Genomic DNA, 19,400 nt, shown 5'->3' with positions numbered 1-19,400 from the left:
TTAAACCCTTTGCGGCCTAACGCGCGGGTGCTCATGATGCCTGTCGGATCTGGCTAGTGTCAATAACCGCCGACGCCGCCCCGCGCGGCTTGCAGCAATTGATATATGTACTCCGTACTTCGTACGGTGCTGTTAGTTACTGTACTACGAGTAGTCTAATTTTGCCTATCCGTTTGGCTAGTTCTATTCCGTACGTCGACGCAGGTACGCGGCACCAACTCGAACTTGAAGCGAGATGGTTTCTCCAGTGCACCCCTTCAAATCTTTAGGAGACTCGAAATGTGTCGTTGATGCCTATCGCCAATTGTATCGCCACGGGCTCAAAGCTGTGAATTACTCGACGCCGGCTCGATACGTCCTTCTCCACACCCTGCGCTGCTCTTTCCGTTCATCCACTCTAGGAAACCTGGATCTACAGAGAGTAGCCAATACTGTTCGATTTCTCCAGAGAGCATCCGAATCTGCAGGCCTGGAGCACAGGATTATGAGGAACTTGATGTTCATGAAGTACTGGCAACATCCCAAAGTCAGGCGGGATCCCCGACCGTGAGTTTTATCTGTATCCAGTTAAGATCTAAGAGTGTTGTCTCTGACATCATCTAGTATCAAAGGTCTAGGCGTGGACCCCCATGATCCTAAACTTAAAGAGGACGCCTGGCAACAGTTCAGTTTGACTCTGAAGCTTCTCAACGAGAGCTTGGGAACCTGTTTGGAATGAACACCTCATCCAGTGGCCGTAGACGGCAGACAGCACACTGGGTCTGAATCATGGAAATCTTTGAAATCTCGACCAACAACATGCCAGTGAACTGCGATCAGAGGCTTCGACATCCCTGGCACCGCCTTGATGCAAACGTTCTATGGGCGCTACCACTTATGCGTTATCCGACAACACAGGCATTAGTCCATAATCATGGGCTACCTCATAAAGTCAATGGAGATCAATGGTTAGCTCATAGGATTGCTCTGAGACATGATCATGATGACTTATATTTCCAGCATGAGGTCAAAATGACCTCTGGTCTCATACGAGTTGGAGTTTAAAGGCCCAGTTTCACATATGTCAAGGCCAAGATTTCTGGGTTGGATATACATGATTTTATGAAGCCGACGTTTCATTTTGCTACCCTTCTCGCTTGTTCCGCGCGGAGGTTTGTCAACAAACCTTGAGCACCACATGAATCGGAAGATTGTCTCCCGAGCAGATTGTCTTAACGGTCTGAGATTCATTTCTGCATGCAGCGGGCCCATTTTATGTAGCACCCAGTTTCTATTGTGTGCTTGACTTCCCAAACCGCCTGCAGTAGGGCATCAGGGATACGGCCGCTGCACGCTTCCGCTTGCCCAAGCAATAAGTCACGAAGGTAGAGGGATATTCAGTGCAAGAGATAACAACACTCTAAACGCACCATATCTATATGCCATCATGAGAGGTATCCCAGATAATGGAAGTGGTCATAGGTAAAAACAACGCAGGTTTTCATAGTGAGGTCATTTGTTGTGGATCAAAAAATTGCGGAACGAGTCCCAGTGATCGGAATCGGAGTAACTGAAAGAGAAAGATTAGCATTGCAATAGGCAGGCGAGACAACGAATGTTATAGCATACATGTACACCATGCTACTCCTAAGACTTGACATCAAAGTATCTGGATGCCAGCGGAAGATATACATAACCGATGCCCAGGACAAACTGGCAAATACCGGCCAGGCATTGCTTTCTATCTGAATTCGTGTTTCTGGGGTGATGAGAGAGGAAAGCGGGTGCATCCCCGGACGAATGGCAAGTTTGGCTAAAGCAAGCACCACACGAGCAAAGATATAGATCACAATCTGAAGACATTGTTAGTGCATATTCGATTCCAGCGTAGAGTAGCCAGCCACGTACCTGTTGGGTGATGCTGGTTTTGTGCCGACCAAATACTGCATAGCCTCCTAGTAATCCAGCAAAGAAACTGTCATATCGCCCTTCCTTCCCAGCAGCAACTGGGTTGACATTGCGCAACAGGATCATTGAGCCCTTATATATCAGCGCAAAGGTGGCTAAATTCCGAGCATGTTGACGTGTGGCTTTGAAGACAAGATTAGCTTTCTCGCGGAAGCTGTAATAATTAGTATGACTGGACTGTATTTGCTCGAAAGAAGACTGGGCTGCCATACGTTCCCGAACGAAAAAGTAAAATCATCCTATGGAGGATAAAATATTGGGTCAGCCACGCTTCTCATAGAAGTTACTCGACTAGCCGGGTATCAAGGGAACATACACCAGAGCATGCGGAAAGCGGACCTTGGCCCCGTAGACAGCACCATTGCGAATGCCCTTGAGGAGGGACAGAAGCGGTGCAAGCTCAGGATTGGTGACCAGAGCGTCCATAGAAGCCTGAAGAGTGTTTAGCACGGCGTAGTTTTGGCGGGGTTGGGTTTGAAAGAGTGCGACCTTACTGTAAGAGCATCCATCGTGCTTATTTTGAAAACTGGACCTCGGCCGACTAAACGAACCGCATGTAGCGATCAGACTTGCTTTTACCGGCAAAATCCAAGATAGAAGCTGCAGAACATGGAGACTTCAGGGTTGTTGAGCAACAAAGAACGCTGCTCCAAACCTAGAAGACATCCAAAGGAGCAGTTCGGGTTGAGTGGGGGAGTACGGCATTTATGGGAGCTGTGATGATCCGCGAGGCCAGAGACGAGATCCTCGGCATGTGAGAGACGAGCCGAGCGCAACGTCATGGTCACGTGGTGCATCTTTTATGCCTCCGTTGAAACCTAATACGAAGGACAGCTTGACGATCAGATTCAGATAAGTTGAAGTGAGGCTGATAATACTTTTTTCATTTGCGAGTTTATATGAAATAAGCACGTATCGAACAGGTTCAAATATGAGGTAGGTGCTGGACCATGGCCAGAGTGAAAACCGAACCCCCCCCAGAAACGCCTCGTGCGCAAGGTTAGATAGATATAGTAAGTCGAATAAATCAATTCGCAATACAATGCATTTCAACAAGACCTTCATGCCGTTTTGGTTCGCTTGCGTCCTTCATCCTCCGAGATCTCGCTCACGTCTATCATGTCCTGATCCTCGTCATCCTCATCCGACTCCACCCCTGCGCGGCGCTTCAATCCCTTCATCTTCCGGGTTTGCAAGCCGCTGAGATCCTGCTTGCCCAAGTGGACGCGACCGATCTTATCACCGATTGAGTCCATGCTGATGTTCTTCTTCATCTTGATCTCCTCGTTGGGTCTCTTGCCCTGCTTCATAGCCTCCTTCATCGCGTCCCGAGGAGCCTCCTGTAGACGTCCGATCTTGAAGTCAAACTTAGGTCCAATCTCATCTAGCTCCACCCGAGGAAGCTTGTGACCACTGCGCTTAGTGCGAAGCTTGTACCACCGCAGATGGACAACAGGGGCCAACCCTTCAGTGGATTCCTCGGCACCAATCATCAAAATATATTGCAACCCTTCCACATCAATCTTATCATTTGTCTCACCCTTGAACAGGTCCAGGAACATGCTCTTCAGCATAACGTGTGCCACTGAGGTCGAGTCGTCCCAAGCGCTGCCTGAGAAGAGGATCATGGGCCGCAATCCGATGCCGATGTGCATAGCCAGATCAGTGTGTTGATCCGCATCAGGGTGCGGCAGTAGCATCAACTCGCACATGTCAAGGATCTTGGAATCGAATACACGTGCCAAAGTGACGCAGTTGGGTCGCTTTTTGTTGCTGCTACCGAATACCACAAGACCACATTCGTTTTTGTTGGCCAAAAATTCAAGACTTTCCACGCTCTCAAACGGGTGGATATTCTCGTTCTTCTTGTGAAATAGGACTGAGTTGGGCCTTGTCAGGGAGTGAAAGGTCTTCAAAACAGTGTGTAGTGCTTGCGGGCATTTGGAGCCATGCAACAATAGCGTGCGCTTGGGGGGTTCAATGAGCTGAGGTTCTTTGGCCTTCAAGATGCGCGCTGTGCGCGCATTTTTTGGTTTTCTAGTGTGTTAGAGATTTAAATGTAAGTATGCTGACTTAGGCACTTTATAGCGTTGACGACAAAAAGCCAATAGACTGCACTCACACTTCTCTAAGCATTTTGACCAATGCTGAACACCGAATGACTTATTTTGAGGTGATAAGGGGGTCACTGACTGGGCTGTGAGAACAAAATGAAAAAGGCGGAGTGAAAACTTTTGGCGGAAAGCTTCTTGGCATCGCTTATCGATAAGCTTAATGTCAAGACTTAGGCTGACCCCTCCGTAGGACGTACCGTCACGAACTTCCAACTTTCGTGGACTGGCTAAAAGAAATGATCTACAAATGTACTTCTTGACAGTACTGTTATTGCATGAAACGCACAAAAGACGACATTGATTCAATACACCACTATGTCATGAATTCGGACTGCGAGGTCTACTCTAGCCGCAGCTTCTCAAACTCACGGATCTGTTCCTCTAGGCGAGCCATTTCGCTCTCAGCATCACGCATTTTCTTCTCTTCAGCATCGCGGACTTCAGGCTTAACCTTCTCCTTCCATCCAGCACCGCTGATGAGCTTCTGCTGGCGACGCACTGTCTCACGCGCCTTTTCGAGACTAGCCTTAGCCTTTTCTTCCTGTTCCAAGGCGACTTCCTTCGAGACACGGAGATAGACAGCAGCTTCTGAGCTCACGGGAGCGACTACACAGCCTGAAGGGGGGTTGGTGTTCTCCGGGCCGAGCACGCTGAGCTCGCCTAAGGTTTTTCCACCCAGGGACTTAATGCTTGTGAGCTCGTCTGAGACGGTCTTGTAGCTGGTGGCATCGTAGGTCTGGATGATAATGTCACCCTTTGTCTTAATCTCATATTGGGCAAGGATCGAGCGGATAGACTTTGAGGCGTTCAGAATCAACTCGTAAGCGGTCTCAGCCTCGGGGTCTTCGAATTCGGGTCTATAATCGGGGTACTTCGCCTTCATGATGGAAATTGTGCTGTCCTCAGGACGACGAGGAAGGCGCTGCCACAGATGTTCGGTGACGAAGGGCATCATTGGGTGAATCAAGGTCAATGCACCCTCAAGAGCGGTGTAAAGCGTCTCCTTGGCTGACTGCTGAATTTCAGCCGGAACTTCAGGCGCAAGCAGGAACTTGGAGTTTTCAATAAAGACATCACAAAGCTGACCGTACCAGTATTGGTAAGCAATGGATGCCGAAGCAGAGAACTCACGCTGCTCGAGAGCCTCGTTCATCTCTTTAGCGGCAGCGTTGAACTTATGCAAGATCCAGCGTTCTGCAAGGGATTCCTTGCCAGTCTTTGTAGGGGCCGGCCGAGGCTTGAAATCATCGCCCAGCTTGCCAAGCACAAATTTCGTCGCCTGATAAATCTTGTTACAGAATCGGCGGTAGCCATGAATGACCTGGATGTCGAAGGCAATATCGCCACCTAGTAAGGCACCGTCAGTAAAGGAAATAATAAACCAATTGAGGGTAGGGTTCACTAACCACCAGTAGTATAGGATACAAGAGCGAAACGCAAAGCATCGGCACCACATTCGGGGATACCCTTGGGGAAAGCCTTCTTCTGGTACTTGGTTGCAGTGGCCACCTCCTTCTCCGCAAGATTGCCGGTGAGCAGTTTGGCATGAAGGTCATCCAACTTGATACCCTCCATAACGTCAAGGGGATCGATTACGTTACCCAGAGATTTGGACATCTTGCGACCCTCAGAATCTCTGATCAACGAGTGGCAGTACACCTCCTTGAAGGGAACCTTGCCGGTCATTTTGAGACCCAGCATGATCATTCGAGCCACCCAGAAGAAGAGAATGTCCCACCCGGTTTCCAGAACGGACGTTGGGTACAAATGCTCGAAGTCATGTGTCTGGCGAGGCCAGCCCAGGGTGGAGAACGGCCATAATCCAGAGGAAAACCAAGTGTCAAGAACATCGGGATCTCTGACCAAGGTGAAGCTCTTACCGGGGAATTTAGCCGCCGCCTTCTCCCGAGCCGCTTCTTCTGTGCGACCTGTAACCCAGAGATTCTCGTCACTGTCATCGCCTTCTTCGCCTTCGACCTTGACGAAATAGGCGGGAGCCTGATGACCCCACCAGAGCTGTCTAGACAGACACCAATCGTTGATGTTGTTCAACCAGCGGAAATAGCTCTTTTCGGCGGACTCCGGTCTGATAATAATTTCACCGCTTTCGACAGCCTTGATGGCAGGCTCTGCAAGGTCCTTCATCCTCATCCACCACTGAGGCTTGAGAATAGGCTCAATGACATCATTGGATTTGGCGCACCGAGGGATTTTCATGGGGTTGTGCTCCCACTTGACATAAAGACCTTTCTCTTTCAACATCTCAATAACCTTGTAGCGGGCATCGAAACGTTTCATTCCAGCAAAAGGTCCACCCTTGCTGTTAAAGGTACCGTCATCATTCAGAACGGAGATGAATTCAAGGTTGTGTGCCTTGCCGCGGTTGAAGTCATTGAAGTCGTGAGCGGGAGTAATCTTGACAGCTCCAGTACCAAATTCAGGGTCGACGTCTGTGTCGGCGACGATAGGCATCAAGCGATCCACGAAGGGGTGGCGGGCGAATTTACCGATCAAGTGTTGATAGCGCTTGTCATCCGGGTGAACAGCGATACCGCTATCACCGATCATGGTCTCGGGACGAGTGGTCGCAATCTGAATTCGTTCGTCCGTACCATCAATCTCGTAGCAGAAGTGGGTCAGCACACCGAACTCAACCTTCTTTTCGTAACCAGGAACGTCGAGAAGGGTACGACCTTCGACCTCCTTGTTCTCGACCTCAAGATTAGAGAGAGAGGTGTTCATGGCCACACACCAGTTGACCAGACGGTTAGCACGGTAAATAATGCCTTCCTCGTGAAGCCGAACAAATGTCTCGGTGACAGCTGCCGACAGGTTGGGATCCATCGTGAACGCCTCACGAGTCCAGTCGAAAGAGCCGCCAACTCTTCGCAGCGCATTCTTGATGTTGGCGTGGTATTGATCCTTCCAAGCCCAGACGCGCTCGATCATTGCCTCGCGGCCCAGGTCATGGCGAGTCTTCTTCTCTAGCTTCCAAAGCATTTTCTCGACCACGCTCTGAGTGGAGATACCTGCATGATCCATACCCGGAAGCCACAAGGTAGTCTTGCCCTTCATTCGCTGCCAGCGAATCATGGTGTCCTGGAGCGCGTTGGTCAGGGCGTGACCCATATGAAGAGCGCCTGTAACGTTAGGAGGAGGGATCGGGATGACAAAGTAGCCTTCCGGCTTGACCTTGCCGTCAGGGCCAAATTCAGGCAGGAACAGGCCACGCTCCTCCCACCATTCATAGCGGCCTTCCTCAATCACTTTAGGATCGTACGCGTCTGTTGTCTTCTCCTTCTCAACCTTGGCTTTCTTCTCAGCCTTTGGCGCAGCAGGCTTAGCCGCGGCTTTAGCCTGTTTCTCTGCGAACTTCTTAGCTTTTTCGGCCTTACGGCGTTCGCGTTCCACTGTAAGCATTTCCAGTGAGCATAGAACAAGATCAAGCAGACGAATCAAGCGCTTTGCGTGCGGTGGCTCTCATGCCGTACATACATTCCTTCTCGGTCTTCACCTTGGGAGGTGCAGACGAGTCTCCTTCGACAGGCTTGGAGGCAGCGGCGGCATTCTGGTTTCTCAATTCATCGTCGGCCTGGGGAGGGACGTCGATAACGGGAGCTTTAGGCTCACCAGCTAGATCACCACAAAAATGGTCAGCCATTATTCAGAGAGCAATCTGGAAGCTCGACTAGGCGGGATGGTATAGGATGGTCGCGACATACTCGAGTTCTGGGAAGCGGAAGGTTGAGCCATCCTGGAAAACGGTCGTAAAGATTGAGGGAGAGGAGGTGATCTCCGAGGCGCCACTCGCGCCGCTAACTGACGGATAAGTATCTTGACCACCGGGTGACTCACGCAAGACACGGTGATAGAAAAGAAGACAAGGAGGGGGAGGGGAGGGTCGTTGTGCGAATGCGGGCAATCAAATTTCCTGGCTCTGAGCAAAAGAACAGAACGAATCAGAGGATGCCCGGGACTGGCGGGGCTTCAGTTGAAACCTGAGTGGATTTCAATTGACGGGCGGTGGAGTCGAGATCGGGCAGTTCCAAGCATCCCCAACTGGAAAGTGATATCCTTCACTATCAAAGCTTTCAGAACTAACTGGGATTTTCGAGATGCAATAGAGATTTCGTGTTAGTTATGTCTCAGATCTACATCTAGCAGCTTTAACAACTGTAGGAGTCATTTCTTGTGAGAGTGAGTCACGTCACGTGAGACGGCAAGTCACCTACGATCTAGTATTCATCAACTATAGCCCAGCAATGACTCGAGCAAGTGCCTCCTGTGGAGTCTTGATTTGGGCAAATTCGGTGATAAGGTACTTTCCCAAGGTTTACTGCTACGTACATCATCTTATCTAACCGGACTCAGCCTCTCTAATTCGAAGCTTCGCCTTCCTCCACTCGGTAATGCTATACGAGGCAAACACCCTGTTGAGCATCTCAAACGCATGAACTAGACCATACTCCTTCAATGACATATTCAGACTAGGATTGACATGCATATGGTAAAGGAAGCTGAAGCATGGCAAGGGATCACAATTGGGAAAGAAAATATGCCAAGGCAAACCAACAAACAAGATTCCCAGAAACACCGGTCCAAGTAACCACAAGGATAATCGACTGAAGCGATGAGGCTCCAGTAAACCGGCGCGAGGGGTTGGTGGGAAAGTTTACGCAAAGACAACATCAGAAGTAAAGGCCATTCTCTAAACACCATTCGACAGATATCACTCACTGGGTATGCCAAGAGGATCAAGCAGAGATATATTAGGTGTATGTCATCTGTTCATCGTCGTCGTCTCCAAATTCAATAACTCATTGCAACCGCAGCGCTTCAGTTCATGCAGGCGTAACGCATCAGTCCAAAGCTGCAAGGCCTTTCAGAAATGACTCTTTCCGAATCAATTCCACCAATCCTCTGAGAAACAGGGTATAGACTTGTTTTAGCACTGGTGAGGTTGTCGTCCTATCAATGTAGGATGTACCGGCAGAGCGAGCATCAGGTGGAAAGAAGAAAGTCAGGGTAGATAAAAACCAGGCGCGTTCAAGACCCTGATGCTGGGATCATGCGGTGTTGTTGTTCCGAGCAGCCTGGGACTCGGCAGCCCGAACGGGAGCGAAGTACGGATGAGCCATGGCTTCTTGAGCAGTGAGGCGTTCCTAGGCAAACATTATCAGCCTTTTGCCATATATGTTGCACATAGAATAGCACATACCGCATGATCGTATCGGAGCAACTTGTCCAAAAAGTCGATCGCTTCGTCGCTTACGAAGCGCTGGTTCTCGGCGTTGACAAAGGAGTGCCATGGCTTCCGAGGGAAGCGAGAGAGGAGGTCGTCATACTGGGGGTCCAGCTCAATTTCATACTTGTCAAGATATTCAAAGAGCTCCTCAGTTCCAAGCACCTTGGCGATCTTCACCAGCTGGTCAGAGTTGCTGTTTCCGTGGAAAAAGGGCTCCTTGCGAAAGATCATGGATGCAAACATGGCGCCCAGAGACCACATATCCAGAGAGTAGTCATATTCCTGGAAATCGACAAGCAGCTCGGGGCCCTTGAAGTATCGAGAAGCAACGCGGACGTTATATTCCGTGCCCTTGTGATAAAATTCAGCTAGACCCCAATCAATGAGGCGGAGCTAGCTATGGTCAACAGAGGAAAGAATCGCAAAGCATCAGGAATCCACTAACCTTGCGCTTTTCATGATCAATCATGACATTGTGAGGCTTAACGTCCCGGTGCATGATACCCTTGCTATGGCAGAAATCTAGGGCTTTCAAGAGTTCGTAAACGTAGAAGCGGACATCGTAGTCGGAAAATCGTGGATAGAGAGTCCGAAAGTCGGTGTTGTTGACATTCTCGAAGACCAGACTCGGTGTCTTACTCTGGCTGTCACGGACGACGTCTAGGAGTGCTACCACGTTGGGGCCCCCTGCCAGATTTTGGAGAATCTTAATCTCACGTTTGATCTTCTTCTTCTTGACTGGTTTGAGAACCTTGATGACACACTTCTGGTAGTTGACAACATTGATGCCTTCAAACACCTCGGAGTACTTGCCCCGGCCTTACAGAAAGCAGCTGTTAGTCCATATAGCCCGAAAGAACCTCGCTAGGATGGCCATGTCGGCGATGATAATATAATTGGAGGGTAAATTTGCCCTTACCGATCTTACGAACCACCTCGTAATTCTCCAGAACACCCCAAGAGATGTTCACACTGTCATAGTCCCAGTATGACCGGGGCATATGCTCATTGACATCAGCGTAAACGCGCGCCATTGTGATGGCGGCTGGGCGATCAGCTTCTCGAGGTCAGCCCACAATCGGATAGCAGTGATAAAATGCGGCGGGGTAGAGAGGGGACCGAGGAAAGAGGAATGATGGGGGCGCGGCGACAAAGTTGAGATCGGAAGGACAGACAACAGCAGCCGCGAGACTAGGAGAAAAAAAACCCGTCTAAACTGCGCAGCCGTGCTATCGTCCAGAGAAACCGAAGCAGAAGGGAGTATAGTAATATTATGAATGGTTTGATCAGGTAGGCCGAGAGCGTTTCGCTCCGCCTTCGCGGGTCACGGGACTTGTCCTATGGAGACTTAACCACCTGCCCGGGCCTCGGCGAAATGTTGATGCGGGATGATTCTCAGATGTCCATTTTGAGACAGCTCGCAAACCCAACTTCGCGGGACATTGAGACTATTGACACTGGACAGCAGATTGCCATTCTGTTACCATTATGTTCTTCGATCTGAATATACCTTATAACCCGGGTGACTCCGAAATTGCCCACACTTTGAACTTCCTTGCAGAGCGTGCGTCATGTTCCCCCTCCCAAGGCACGAGACCGGCGCAGCATACAGCGCATTTGACAGAGCCACATGAAGAGCTGACCTGACGTCCAGTCGGCTACACCACGGTCGCCTTGTCAGAGACAATCAACGGAAAATTACCTCCCAGCCTGACTGCCTCACCTGCACCCAAAGATATTCCCCGGAACCTGACGCTTCTTAGCCGGCTGAATTTGACCCTCTCCGACCCTGCGCAAAACCAACGCCTTGCGAGCCTGACTCAGGCCTACGATCTGGTTGCGCTCCGTCCAACGAATGAGAAGGCTCTTCTCAATGCGTGCACCAACCTGGAGTGTGATATCATCTCCCTCGATTTCTCCGTTCGGCTGCCTTTCCACTTCAAATTCAAAATGGTCTCCGCTGCTATCTCGCGTGGAGTTCGTTTTGAGATCTGTTACAGCCCGGGTGTGACGGGCAGTGGACTCGACGCTCGACGCAATCTAATCGGAAATGCTATGGGATTGATACGCGCAACCCGTGGTCGAGGAATTATTGTGTCAAGTGAGGCGCGAAAGGCTCTGAGCGTGAGAGCTCCATGGGATGTGATTAATCTTACCTGCATCTGGGGCTTGTCGCAGGAGCGCGGCAAAGAGGCAGTATGCGAAGAGGCTAGAAAGGTCACCGCCTTAGCCAAGCTGAAGCGAACCAGCTGGCGCGGAATTGTCGACATTCTTGATGGGGGGAACAAATCTGTTGCCAAAGTTACAGGGTTGTCGTCTAAACCGAGGGAAGTCGCAGAGACCAAATCTGATGGATTAAAAAGAAAAGCATCACTCGGCTCTGAGGCAGCAACAGAGGAAATCGAGAAGCCACTATCAAAACGCGAAATGAAGCGCAGGGCCAAGAAGGCTCGCCTAGAGGCGGTTGGCGGCCAAAACAATGCGAACGGCACGACAACCACTTGAGCAGGAAGGCACTGGCCTTTCTCTTACTTTGTTCCGCATGCGTGTTGCGCGGGGATACAGACGTCTGCCGAGAGCCCTGTCGCATCCGAACTTTCTAATCTACGAGCTTCGATGCAGATCGGCAGCGCGTAGCGGGTACTACCTTGCCACAAATAGGTTCTTGAGTCCGCAAGTATGCCGGCCATGCACAGCGGTCATACTTGAGTCGTCATGTGGCGTTGATAGCCGCAAGCTCTGCGCTGAGATTTGAGATAAGCAGTGCACGGGTACCTGGAGTGAGCCGCCCCGATTCGCCGTCCGCCGAGTATGAATGCTCTGGGCGGGCAGCGCAGCGACTCAGTCGGGTCACAAGGATAATGATCGCATCTTATCAGTCTATTGTAGTCATTTGTGTACTGTGGTAATGACGCCAAGGATGTCATTGGACTTGTGGTGAAAGTTTGGAACCAGTGCAAGAAGTGCACTCTCCAGATCGATGTCATGCAAACCCAAATCAACCACATAATTGCAAGATTAGATGATAATGGTGCAATAGTATCAGGCCTCGTCAATTAGTATTTAGCCGAGTGGGAAAGGCTCCGATGTGACCCCGCGTCATGTCTTTATATAGACCTCCTTTCGGTATGCCATCTCAACCCCAACCTTTTCTGCGTTTTTAGCGCTGCCGCTACCCTGCCTTGTACTCAGCGTCACCAGCCAGAAGCCCATGTCTCTAGCGACCCTCAAACGCGCATGAATGAGTGCGGCATGTATGCCCATGGCGCGATACTCTGGTACAGTACTGTCCAAGTATAAATATCCTATACTCTTCCGGGGTATATATGGAACTAAGACCGCCAACGCTGCAGTCCCAATGATCTTCCCCCGCGTTGTTCGTTGCGATATAGAGTCGTGTGTCAGCTCTCAGGGTTGCAATACGCGCCAACGCGCTCAGTAACTCCTCGGAGCGTCCTCCATCTGCGAACCCTGCGATAGAAGCAGCGATAAATCGTTTTCGGTCAGCATCCGAAGTCACCTCCCCAACCCTCACAGTCGTCGTTTCTTTCGAACTCTCGGCCATAGGCTGCTCATCCGAATCCTCCAGGTCCATGCAGTACACACTCAGGCTCCCCCTGGAGAAGTACCCGGCGACAGCGAGGACCTGTGTTACGGAAGAATCTGCATATTCGCATGAATGGACTTCCGGCTGTAGGTGTATTCCGGCGTAGATTGCCTCAAGTTCGCGAAGGTCCTGTGGCATGAACGGTCCCTGGAGTTCTAGCCCGACGACGCGAGTCAGTTTGCCTTGAAGCTGGGGGAGGGAGCGGATAGCGACACCACCGGCTACCTCTTGGTGCTGAATGCAGATGTCGTAGGCTGAATACCACGCTTTGAGTATCTCGGCTTGTCGGATGACATGGATTTCCTCCGTCTGTTCGGGTGGCGGAGTGGTCAGCCTCATTGTTCGAAAACTATATACTCCGTATTCGCTCGCAAGTAATCAAAAAGGGTTTATTCACTTGCTCAAGTCAAACAAATCTCTAAGTATATGCTTCTGTGTATTCTTCCTCCTGTGGATAGGCCGAAAGCACTACTAATGACTAAAGCACGACCAACATATACTCCGTACATGAGTTACACATGTTGAACGTTTATCTCAGCGTGGTCCGCTGAAAAAATAAAGCTAAAAAACTTATTAGCTTTTTAAAAGAACTAGTAAATTGTTCAAAGCTCACTATGAGTTTCAAACCACGTTCGTCTTGATCTCAGAACTATAACCCTTGAAAAGAAGCTAGTCTATACTAAAGGACCCCCGGAAGCAGCTAACTAGCCAAAAGGTCTCGGGTGGGTAACTATGTAGCTAAAGGCCTTCGGGGAGTAGCCAGCGTAAGACTTCTAAGAACTGACTAAACTTGAATGGTTGACGTCAGTCAATCTAACTCAATTGAATTTAAAGGTTCGGATAATGATCTTGGCGTACTTTGAGCTTTAGCTTAGTATACCCTCAACGTGGGTTAACAAAGTGGTAGGACAGGTAGCAGAATCTGGACCACTTCAAGTTATGAGCAGACACGTCGAGCTGGTCCCGACGCATGTTTACCTGGAATAGCTCGCACCAAGATTACTCGAGTGGCACGATCGCATTGCCTTAAAGCTGGCACTGTTCCCCTGCTATCTTTTGTCAGCAACTAAAGACTCACTGAAATGAACAGAAACGGATTCAGAGCTGACAAGCCGCACCTTTCCTCACTTCTCTATCCAAATTCGAAGCAGCCAAATCGGTTTGGCCCGTTCCTTAATCAATCACTCCGCGTCATTCCTTCAATCGCCTGCATCGCAAGCTGCTCCTTCCCCTCCGGCACGAAAACATGATCGTGATAAAACCCACTGACCACATTGGAACTGACCCCGGCATCACGGAGTCGTGCGCTGGTGGGCAGCAGTCAGCCCTAATGCCTCAAGACTTGAGTGCACGCTGAGAGAGATCATCCGACAGGGGAGAATGTAGTCGGTGAAGCCGTGCGCGATGGCTCTGTTGCGAGTGAGGATGAGCGTGATGCCTTCTAATTCCTGGAAGACAAGTTGTGGCTGAAGCGTGTGTAGGTCTAAGCTCGCTTTCAATGCAGGCGGCCTGGGGATCGTGAGCAAAACAGGAGAAGCGACTTGAGGTCGGAGAGAAGTGTTTTGAAATCAGTTTCACCCGGTGCAATTCTGGTGGTGGTGATTGCAACGTTCAAGGTACTACTACTAGTAGTACCAACTAATGCTGTGGGTGCTGGAGAATAAGATTTAGATGTTTGGCACTAGCGGCACCGCTTGTTTATGTGCAATGACCCTCTATCAGAATAAGTAGATGGGTGAGTGAGCAAAAGGCGCTTCATCATGCCTTAAATTGACTGTTAAAGTCGCATTATATAATACTTTCGTTGATTTCAAGATTAAGTTGGGACACCCCATAGAACCTATTCCTTAGAGGTGTTTAAGCCTCACACACTTTAAATGTCATCAATATTATGATTATAGAGACCACTATAGTTGTACAGTATTCACCTACTAGGATTGAGAGCGAGAATCATGGATGGTCATTTCGTGACAGTAGAACAAAAGGGTATGAATGCGAGAACATGAAAAGAAAACCTCCTCCGGTAACAATCAAGTCATAAGAAGTCGTCAGACAGGCACATACACTTAACCGCTCTCAAGATGCTTCCTCGAACTCAACTAAAACTCTCAGTTCATCGTCCATCCAGTCCACGTTACCCGCGGACAGGAGGGCGATGGCCCAGTCGTCGTCGTTCTGCACCGACGTTAATCCGTCCGGAAGCCATACCTTGAGCTTCCAATTGATTCCTGAAGCCCAACCGCTAGCCGAGTCTAAGCCGGACTCGGTTGAAAACCCTGGCAACTGCCCTACAAAACGGCGAGAGATCACTTGCTTCAAGGTCTCCAGGTCAGGGCACTGGCTACCGGGCACATCAAGCCGAGAATGAGTACGTTTGCCGTCTTGAATAAGATTGATACGGAGAGAAACAGACATAGACGACGTGGATTGTCTGGCATTGCCGACCGCAGCAGATCCGGTCATCGGAGGGTTACTGGGGGGCGGAAAGTGCTGAGGTTGTGGCGCTGACGCCGGATCGTGTGATGTGCCGTGCGGCTCATGCTTGACAGCAAGAGTGTCGCGAATCACGCGTGAGATGTCGCGAGTAACGCTGCTTGCACTGTAGACGCCTATTAGCATGGTACGATGAAGAAAAAAGCGACCAGCGCAGGGCAACGTACAACTCGTTCCTGGAGGGCTGTCGAATGTTTCCCCCAATTCGCCACCGTAGGTCAGATGTAGCATTAGCATCTAGTATCCGTTGTATATTCGCATCTTCACACTGCGGGGGACAATCGTATCCACCATTGTGGATGACCTGGTAATGGCTATCGATTGCAGCAACCAAGCCTCGCCAGTCCGGCTGCTGCAAGCCCGACAAATACCAGAGATTATCGAGTTCACAGTTTTGATTATACATGTCATAAGATTTCGCGAATGCATTCCAATCGGTGGAATAGCCGTCAAGCAGGAGCTCCGTCAAACCCAGATCCGCGGTTTGCGAGGTGGAGCCCAGGGGCGGCTGCGACGCTGACATCGGGGTCTGGACTGCAGTGTAGTCATCATGAAGCTGATGATGGTGATGTTGATGTTGGGGCTGAGGATGCAATTGTAAGTGGTCTTCGGTTGGCGTGTGTGCATTGAGATTTTGAAGACCCTCCTCCGTCTTCCGTCGCCGTCGCTCCTCTGCCCCGCCACCTTTTCTAGTTTCGACGGCATACTGACGCTGTCGCTCATTGGTCACCATCCGCCGTAGTAGAGGTATGACCAATGCAATGATTTTCTGTTGGTCCCGAGGCCAGATGTATGTTCTGGGCCCCATGCCTTCGTTGACGACATCCTCCCCAAAGAAGCGCTCGCCATGACCCTCGCCCTCAAGAAAATGACGTACACAATTCCAAAGCCGTAGCTTGACCATCTCTGTGTCTCCCTTCCCGCGCTGGCCTACACAGTCACGTCGCTCAGGGTGGAGATCATCGAGCATGTATGCTTTAGCTGCTGCCTGAAGATGCAAGAAGTTTTCTGGGGAGAGCTCGAGGGAGGCGAACAATTTGGACATGGGGGGACGAGTGTACTTTTTGTTACTAGAAGGTTGGCGAAAGAGCGCAGCCGCAGAGTGTAAGCCTACGGCACGAGCTTCAGATAGTGACTGTGGTGGGGTACCTCGAAGATCTAGGCCCTCACCACTATAGTGATGCGGATGTTGTTGTTGCTGCTGCTGCGGCTGCTGATGTTGTGGGTGATGACTGTGATGATGTGGTTGCTGGTCACCCGCTAAGCCAACATGCGCACCGCCTGTCAACGCGGGATCAAGAGCGTCCTCGTTTCTCTTCCTCTTTTTCGTGCCAACTCTTGTCAACCCAGTTGTTTGATTGTGCTCGTTCGCCGCAGCTGATCCGGGTCCTCGCAGGGATCGCCCGCCATTGAGCCCAGTGGTGAAACTCGTATCTGCGAAGCTGTCATCATCCATGTGTATGTCCGGTCCATAGCCTTCTAGGTGATGTGCATTGCCAGCTGCCCCGGCGGCAGCAGCGACTGCAGCAGCCGCAGCCCATTCTGAGACGTCTTGACCGGCAGCTGCTGTAGCAGCCTCAACAAGTCCAGCTAGCTGGTTTTCGCTAGGTGCATATCCACTTGTCGCGAGGTGCGTGTTGGGGTCGACATTTGAGGTTGTGGTAGAGTTTCCTGCAAAATCGGCCGCCGGTGTCGACGGCTGATGATGATTCGGGGTGGATGTGGACGTCATGATGGCATACAGCCAGCCGAATTATATGTGTAACTATGCGTGCGCAAGCCCTGACCGATAAAATTGTACTGTTGCAAAGCCTTGGCGAAGACTTATCCTCGACGAAAGGCGCGTGTCTCTATAGGTAAAAGCGAAAGACGTGCGCTGGTGGATCAATTGAGTAAAGATGATGAAGATGGTGGTATACGCGCAGCCTGTTACGCCCTTTTCGCAGCTTGCTTCGAAAAAATCGGGTCGCGATATCGTCGAATTGGAGGATTATGGGCGCAGAATCAAAGGAATCTCATACAACCGGAAGCGTGTACACGCAGGATCTAGACGCAGAACCTGAAATCGAGAGATCACTTACGGGCAAGCTTTGCTTTTGGAACAGTGACGGTGGCCGAATGGCTCCCTGCAACCCGGAGGTCCGTCGACTGATCGGGAAGCTCAGCTCCCACTCGATCAATATGAAGCGTGCGCGATTCGCAACGATCAATGAAGCTATCCGAAAGGATGACGCTGTTTGGCTGGTTTGAAGGAAGGACAGACAGTGCAAACTCTGCAGGAAACGACGGACGGGAGCTCCCCCGTCGCGACTGCCGCCTTTGAGTTAGCGCCGGGCTTGAGGATCACCTGATCTTGAACCTTGACACACTCATACTATGTACCATGTTAGGTGAAGTACGGCGACTTCGAGTAATTAACTTATACTTCGCTAATGACTAAACCATATTGCCCACACTTGGTCATTGTGTGATACAATGATGGCATTCTCCATTTTGATAGCCAAAGCCTTCTCTTCACAGACCTGCCATGTTGGAACCAGCCAAGCTGCACAGATCAAGTAAATCTCCCAGTATAGGAATCACACGCTCGCCATAATTATCAAACATGAATGGCCGATTTCTGAACACTAGTCGAATTGAAAACAAATGAGTAACACATTTTCGTATCCACTCCAGCATAACAAGTTTGAGAATTGCACATTTGGAACGGCGTTAAAGAGCACATGCGGCGCCTGATGAATTACAAATTAAAATCCGTCCCCATCTTTCCACATTCTCCCTACCTCCGCAGCCCGGGCTTTGGGATCCTGCCCTCGCTCGGTGGCATTGACAAATAGTTCAAGGATTAACGCTTCTTCAAACTCCAGTTGTTCTTCCAAGGTGATATCCTTTCCGGGCTCGGGAAAGGTCAGACGGCTTTCTTCGCCCAGGTGTCCATGCATTCGAGTGAGCTCAATCAGATCTGCCCTTACAGTCCATCCCTGAAGTGCCTCCTCCAACTCGGATTTAACAGTGTTATGGTCGCGAAACTCATTGTACTCGTCATCACCACCGAAGCAGATTCCAAAGCCATCGCAATAACACATATGTTCTTTGACACAAACCACATTCTCACCGGTGAACACGACCTGCCATAGATACTCCCAAATGCGACCGGAGATGTAATCGCTCAGTTCTGTCCGGAGCATCCAGTCGCGGAAATATACGAAGCGAGCTCGGGGAATGGCTAGGATGCGCTCGCGTGAAACTGCGAACTGGGCACAGCACGGCTGGGATAGGACTTCGGGAATCGGATCATCGGGAAAGATTTCACCCCAGGCGCGAGCAAGCATGACCTCTTCCTGCTTTGTTTGATCCTCAACTAAGGTGCCCGGGTGCAACCAATCAGGGCAACCAGGGCTCCAAGTGCAGCGCAGATTCACATATCCCTGCCTGATGACCCAAGCCGGGTTCAGACGTCGCAGCAACTCGGCTGCATCGCCGTTGAAGAGGTCGTCGTTGTGCCATGCAAATTGGTGCGAATGCATGAATGCAATGATGTCCGGCAATTGGTCGTAGTGCTCGATGATATAGCTTAGATAGACCATCACTTCATGTCCCTTGTTTTTGGGCGGATGCAGAGGTGCTGACGGATCATTGACGGCATAAACGGCCGACTGCCATTCGGGTAGTTCAAATTCAATCCAGCTAGTGTCCTCTCCATCGGCTTGAGGTACAACGAGTATCTTGCTGTATATTGCGCCAGGAGCCTTTGGAACGCCGGGGAGAAAGCGTGGTTTGGCAGCGTATGGCGTCCGAGAGGGAGATTCCTCCTGCGTTCGGGTGAGATTATAGCGCAGCGATGGCGTGGGAGAGGGTGTTGCGACCGGTCTGCTCAGTTCAACGGGAGGCGGCAGCGGCTCCCATTGTGAGGAGAGGGTGTAGACGGTGAACAGGACCGAAAGGATGAAGGCGAAGCCGAGAAGGGGCACAAGCCGGCGTGAGGAGATCATCG

General features: G+C 50.5%; 8 protein-coding genes across 8 annotated transcripts; 2 read left to right on the top strand and 6 right to left on the bottom strand.

Moving 5' to 3' along the window:
• Positions 1-235: 235 nt before the first annotated feature.
• Positions 236-718, top strand: BP01DRAFT_290551 (DUF1763-domain-containing protein; the record flags this gene model as incomplete). The annotated part of the gene is made up of 2 exons (XM_025571613.1): positions 236-546; positions 604-718. The coding sequence occupies 2 exons, from the start codon at positions 236-238 to the stop codon at positions 716-718; spliced, it is 426 nt and encodes a 141-aa protein (XP_025433666.1).
• Positions 719-1,267: 549 nt separating this feature from the next.
• BP01DRAFT_194615 (Tim17/Tim22/Tim23/Pmp24 family protein) lies at positions 1,268-2,554 on the bottom strand. The gene is made up of 6 exons (XM_025570981.1): positions 2,442-2,554; positions 2,264-2,379; positions 2,160-2,186; positions 1,888-2,101; positions 1,609-1,832; positions 1,268-1,549 (listed from the first exon to the last, which is right to left on the bottom strand). The coding sequence occupies exons 1-6, from the start codon at positions 2,454-2,456 to the stop codon at positions 1,492-1,494; spliced, it is 654 nt and encodes a 217-aa protein (XP_025433665.1). The 5' UTR covers positions 2,457-2,554; the 3' UTR covers positions 1,268-1,491.
• Positions 2,555-2,814: 260 nt separating this feature from the next.
• On the bottom strand, positions 2,815-4,144 carry BP01DRAFT_313658 (rRNA-binding ribosome biosynthesis protein RPF2). The gene is made up of 2 exons (XM_025572510.1): positions 4,070-4,144; positions 2,815-3,984 (listed from the first exon to the last, which is right to left on the bottom strand). The coding sequence occupies exons 1-2, from the start codon at positions 4,081-4,083 to the stop codon at positions 3,009-3,011; spliced, it is 990 nt and encodes a 329-aa protein (XP_025433664.1). The 5' UTR covers positions 4,084-4,144; the 3' UTR covers positions 2,815-3,008.
• A 198-nt stretch (positions 4,145-4,342) lies between these two features.
• On the bottom strand, positions 4,343-8,210 carry BP01DRAFT_354199 (valine--tRNA ligase). The gene is made up of 4 exons (XM_025574371.1): positions 7,784-8,210; positions 7,557-7,694; positions 5,468-7,471; positions 4,343-5,408 (listed from the first exon to the last, which is right to left on the bottom strand). The coding sequence occupies exons 1-4, from the start codon at positions 7,812-7,814 to the stop codon at positions 4,402-4,404; spliced, it is 3,180 nt and encodes a 1,059-aa protein (XP_025433663.1). The 5' UTR covers positions 7,815-8,210; the 3' UTR covers positions 4,343-4,401.
• Positions 8,211-9,127: 917 nt separating this feature from the next.
• BP01DRAFT_371890 (casein kinase II subunit alpha/alpha') lies at positions 9,128-10,340 on the bottom strand (the record flags this gene model as incomplete). Its single annotated transcript, XM_025576696.1, has 4 exons — positions 9,128-9,223; positions 9,280-9,699; positions 9,752-10,125; positions 10,226-10,340. 4 exons carry the CDS (start codon positions 10,338-10,340, stop codon positions 9,128-9,130), a joined length of 1,005 nt encoding a protein of 334 aa, XP_025433662.1.
• A 454-nt stretch (positions 10,341-10,794) lies between these two features.
• BP01DRAFT_291186 (ribonuclease P subunit p30 family protein) lies at positions 10,795-11,811 on the top strand (the record flags this gene model as incomplete). Its single annotated transcript, XM_025571639.1, has 2 exons — positions 10,795-10,870; positions 10,961-11,811. 2 exons carry the CDS (start codon positions 10,795-10,797, stop codon positions 11,809-11,811), a joined length of 927 nt encoding a protein of 308 aa, XP_025433661.1.
• A 594-nt stretch (positions 11,812-12,405) lies between these two features.
• Positions 12,406-13,252, bottom strand: BP01DRAFT_414015 (uncharacterized protein; the record flags this gene model as incomplete). The annotated part of the gene is made up of 2 exons (XM_025579030.1): positions 12,406-12,611; positions 12,646-13,252. 2 exons carry the CDS (start codon positions 13,250-13,252, stop codon positions 12,406-12,408), a joined length of 813 nt encoding a protein of 270 aa, XP_025433660.1.
• A 1,737-nt stretch (positions 13,253-14,989) lies between these two features.
• BP01DRAFT_291136 (DUF3431 domain-containing protein) lies at positions 14,990-19,398 on the bottom strand (the record flags this gene model as incomplete). The annotated part of the gene is made up of 3 exons (XM_025571634.1): positions 14,990-15,512; positions 15,574-17,025; positions 18,179-19,398. 3 exons carry the CDS (start codon positions 19,396-19,398, stop codon positions 14,990-14,992), a joined length of 3,195 nt encoding a protein of 1,064 aa, XP_025433659.1.
• Between the last annotated feature and the right edge of the window lie 2 nt (positions 19,399-19,400).

The sequence above is a fragment of the Aspergillus saccharolyticus genome (assembly GCF_003184585.1).
Source record: "Aspergillus saccharolyticus JOP 1030-1 unplaced genomic scaffold BP01scaffold_6, whole genome shotgun sequence".
NCBI classification, from domain to species: domain Eukaryota; kingdom Fungi; phylum Ascomycota; class Eurotiomycetes; order Eurotiales; family Aspergillaceae; genus Aspergillus; species Aspergillus saccharolyticus.
The sequence above is the reverse complement of the archived record's forward strand: the minus strand, read 5'-3'. Positions and strand labels throughout refer to the sequence as shown.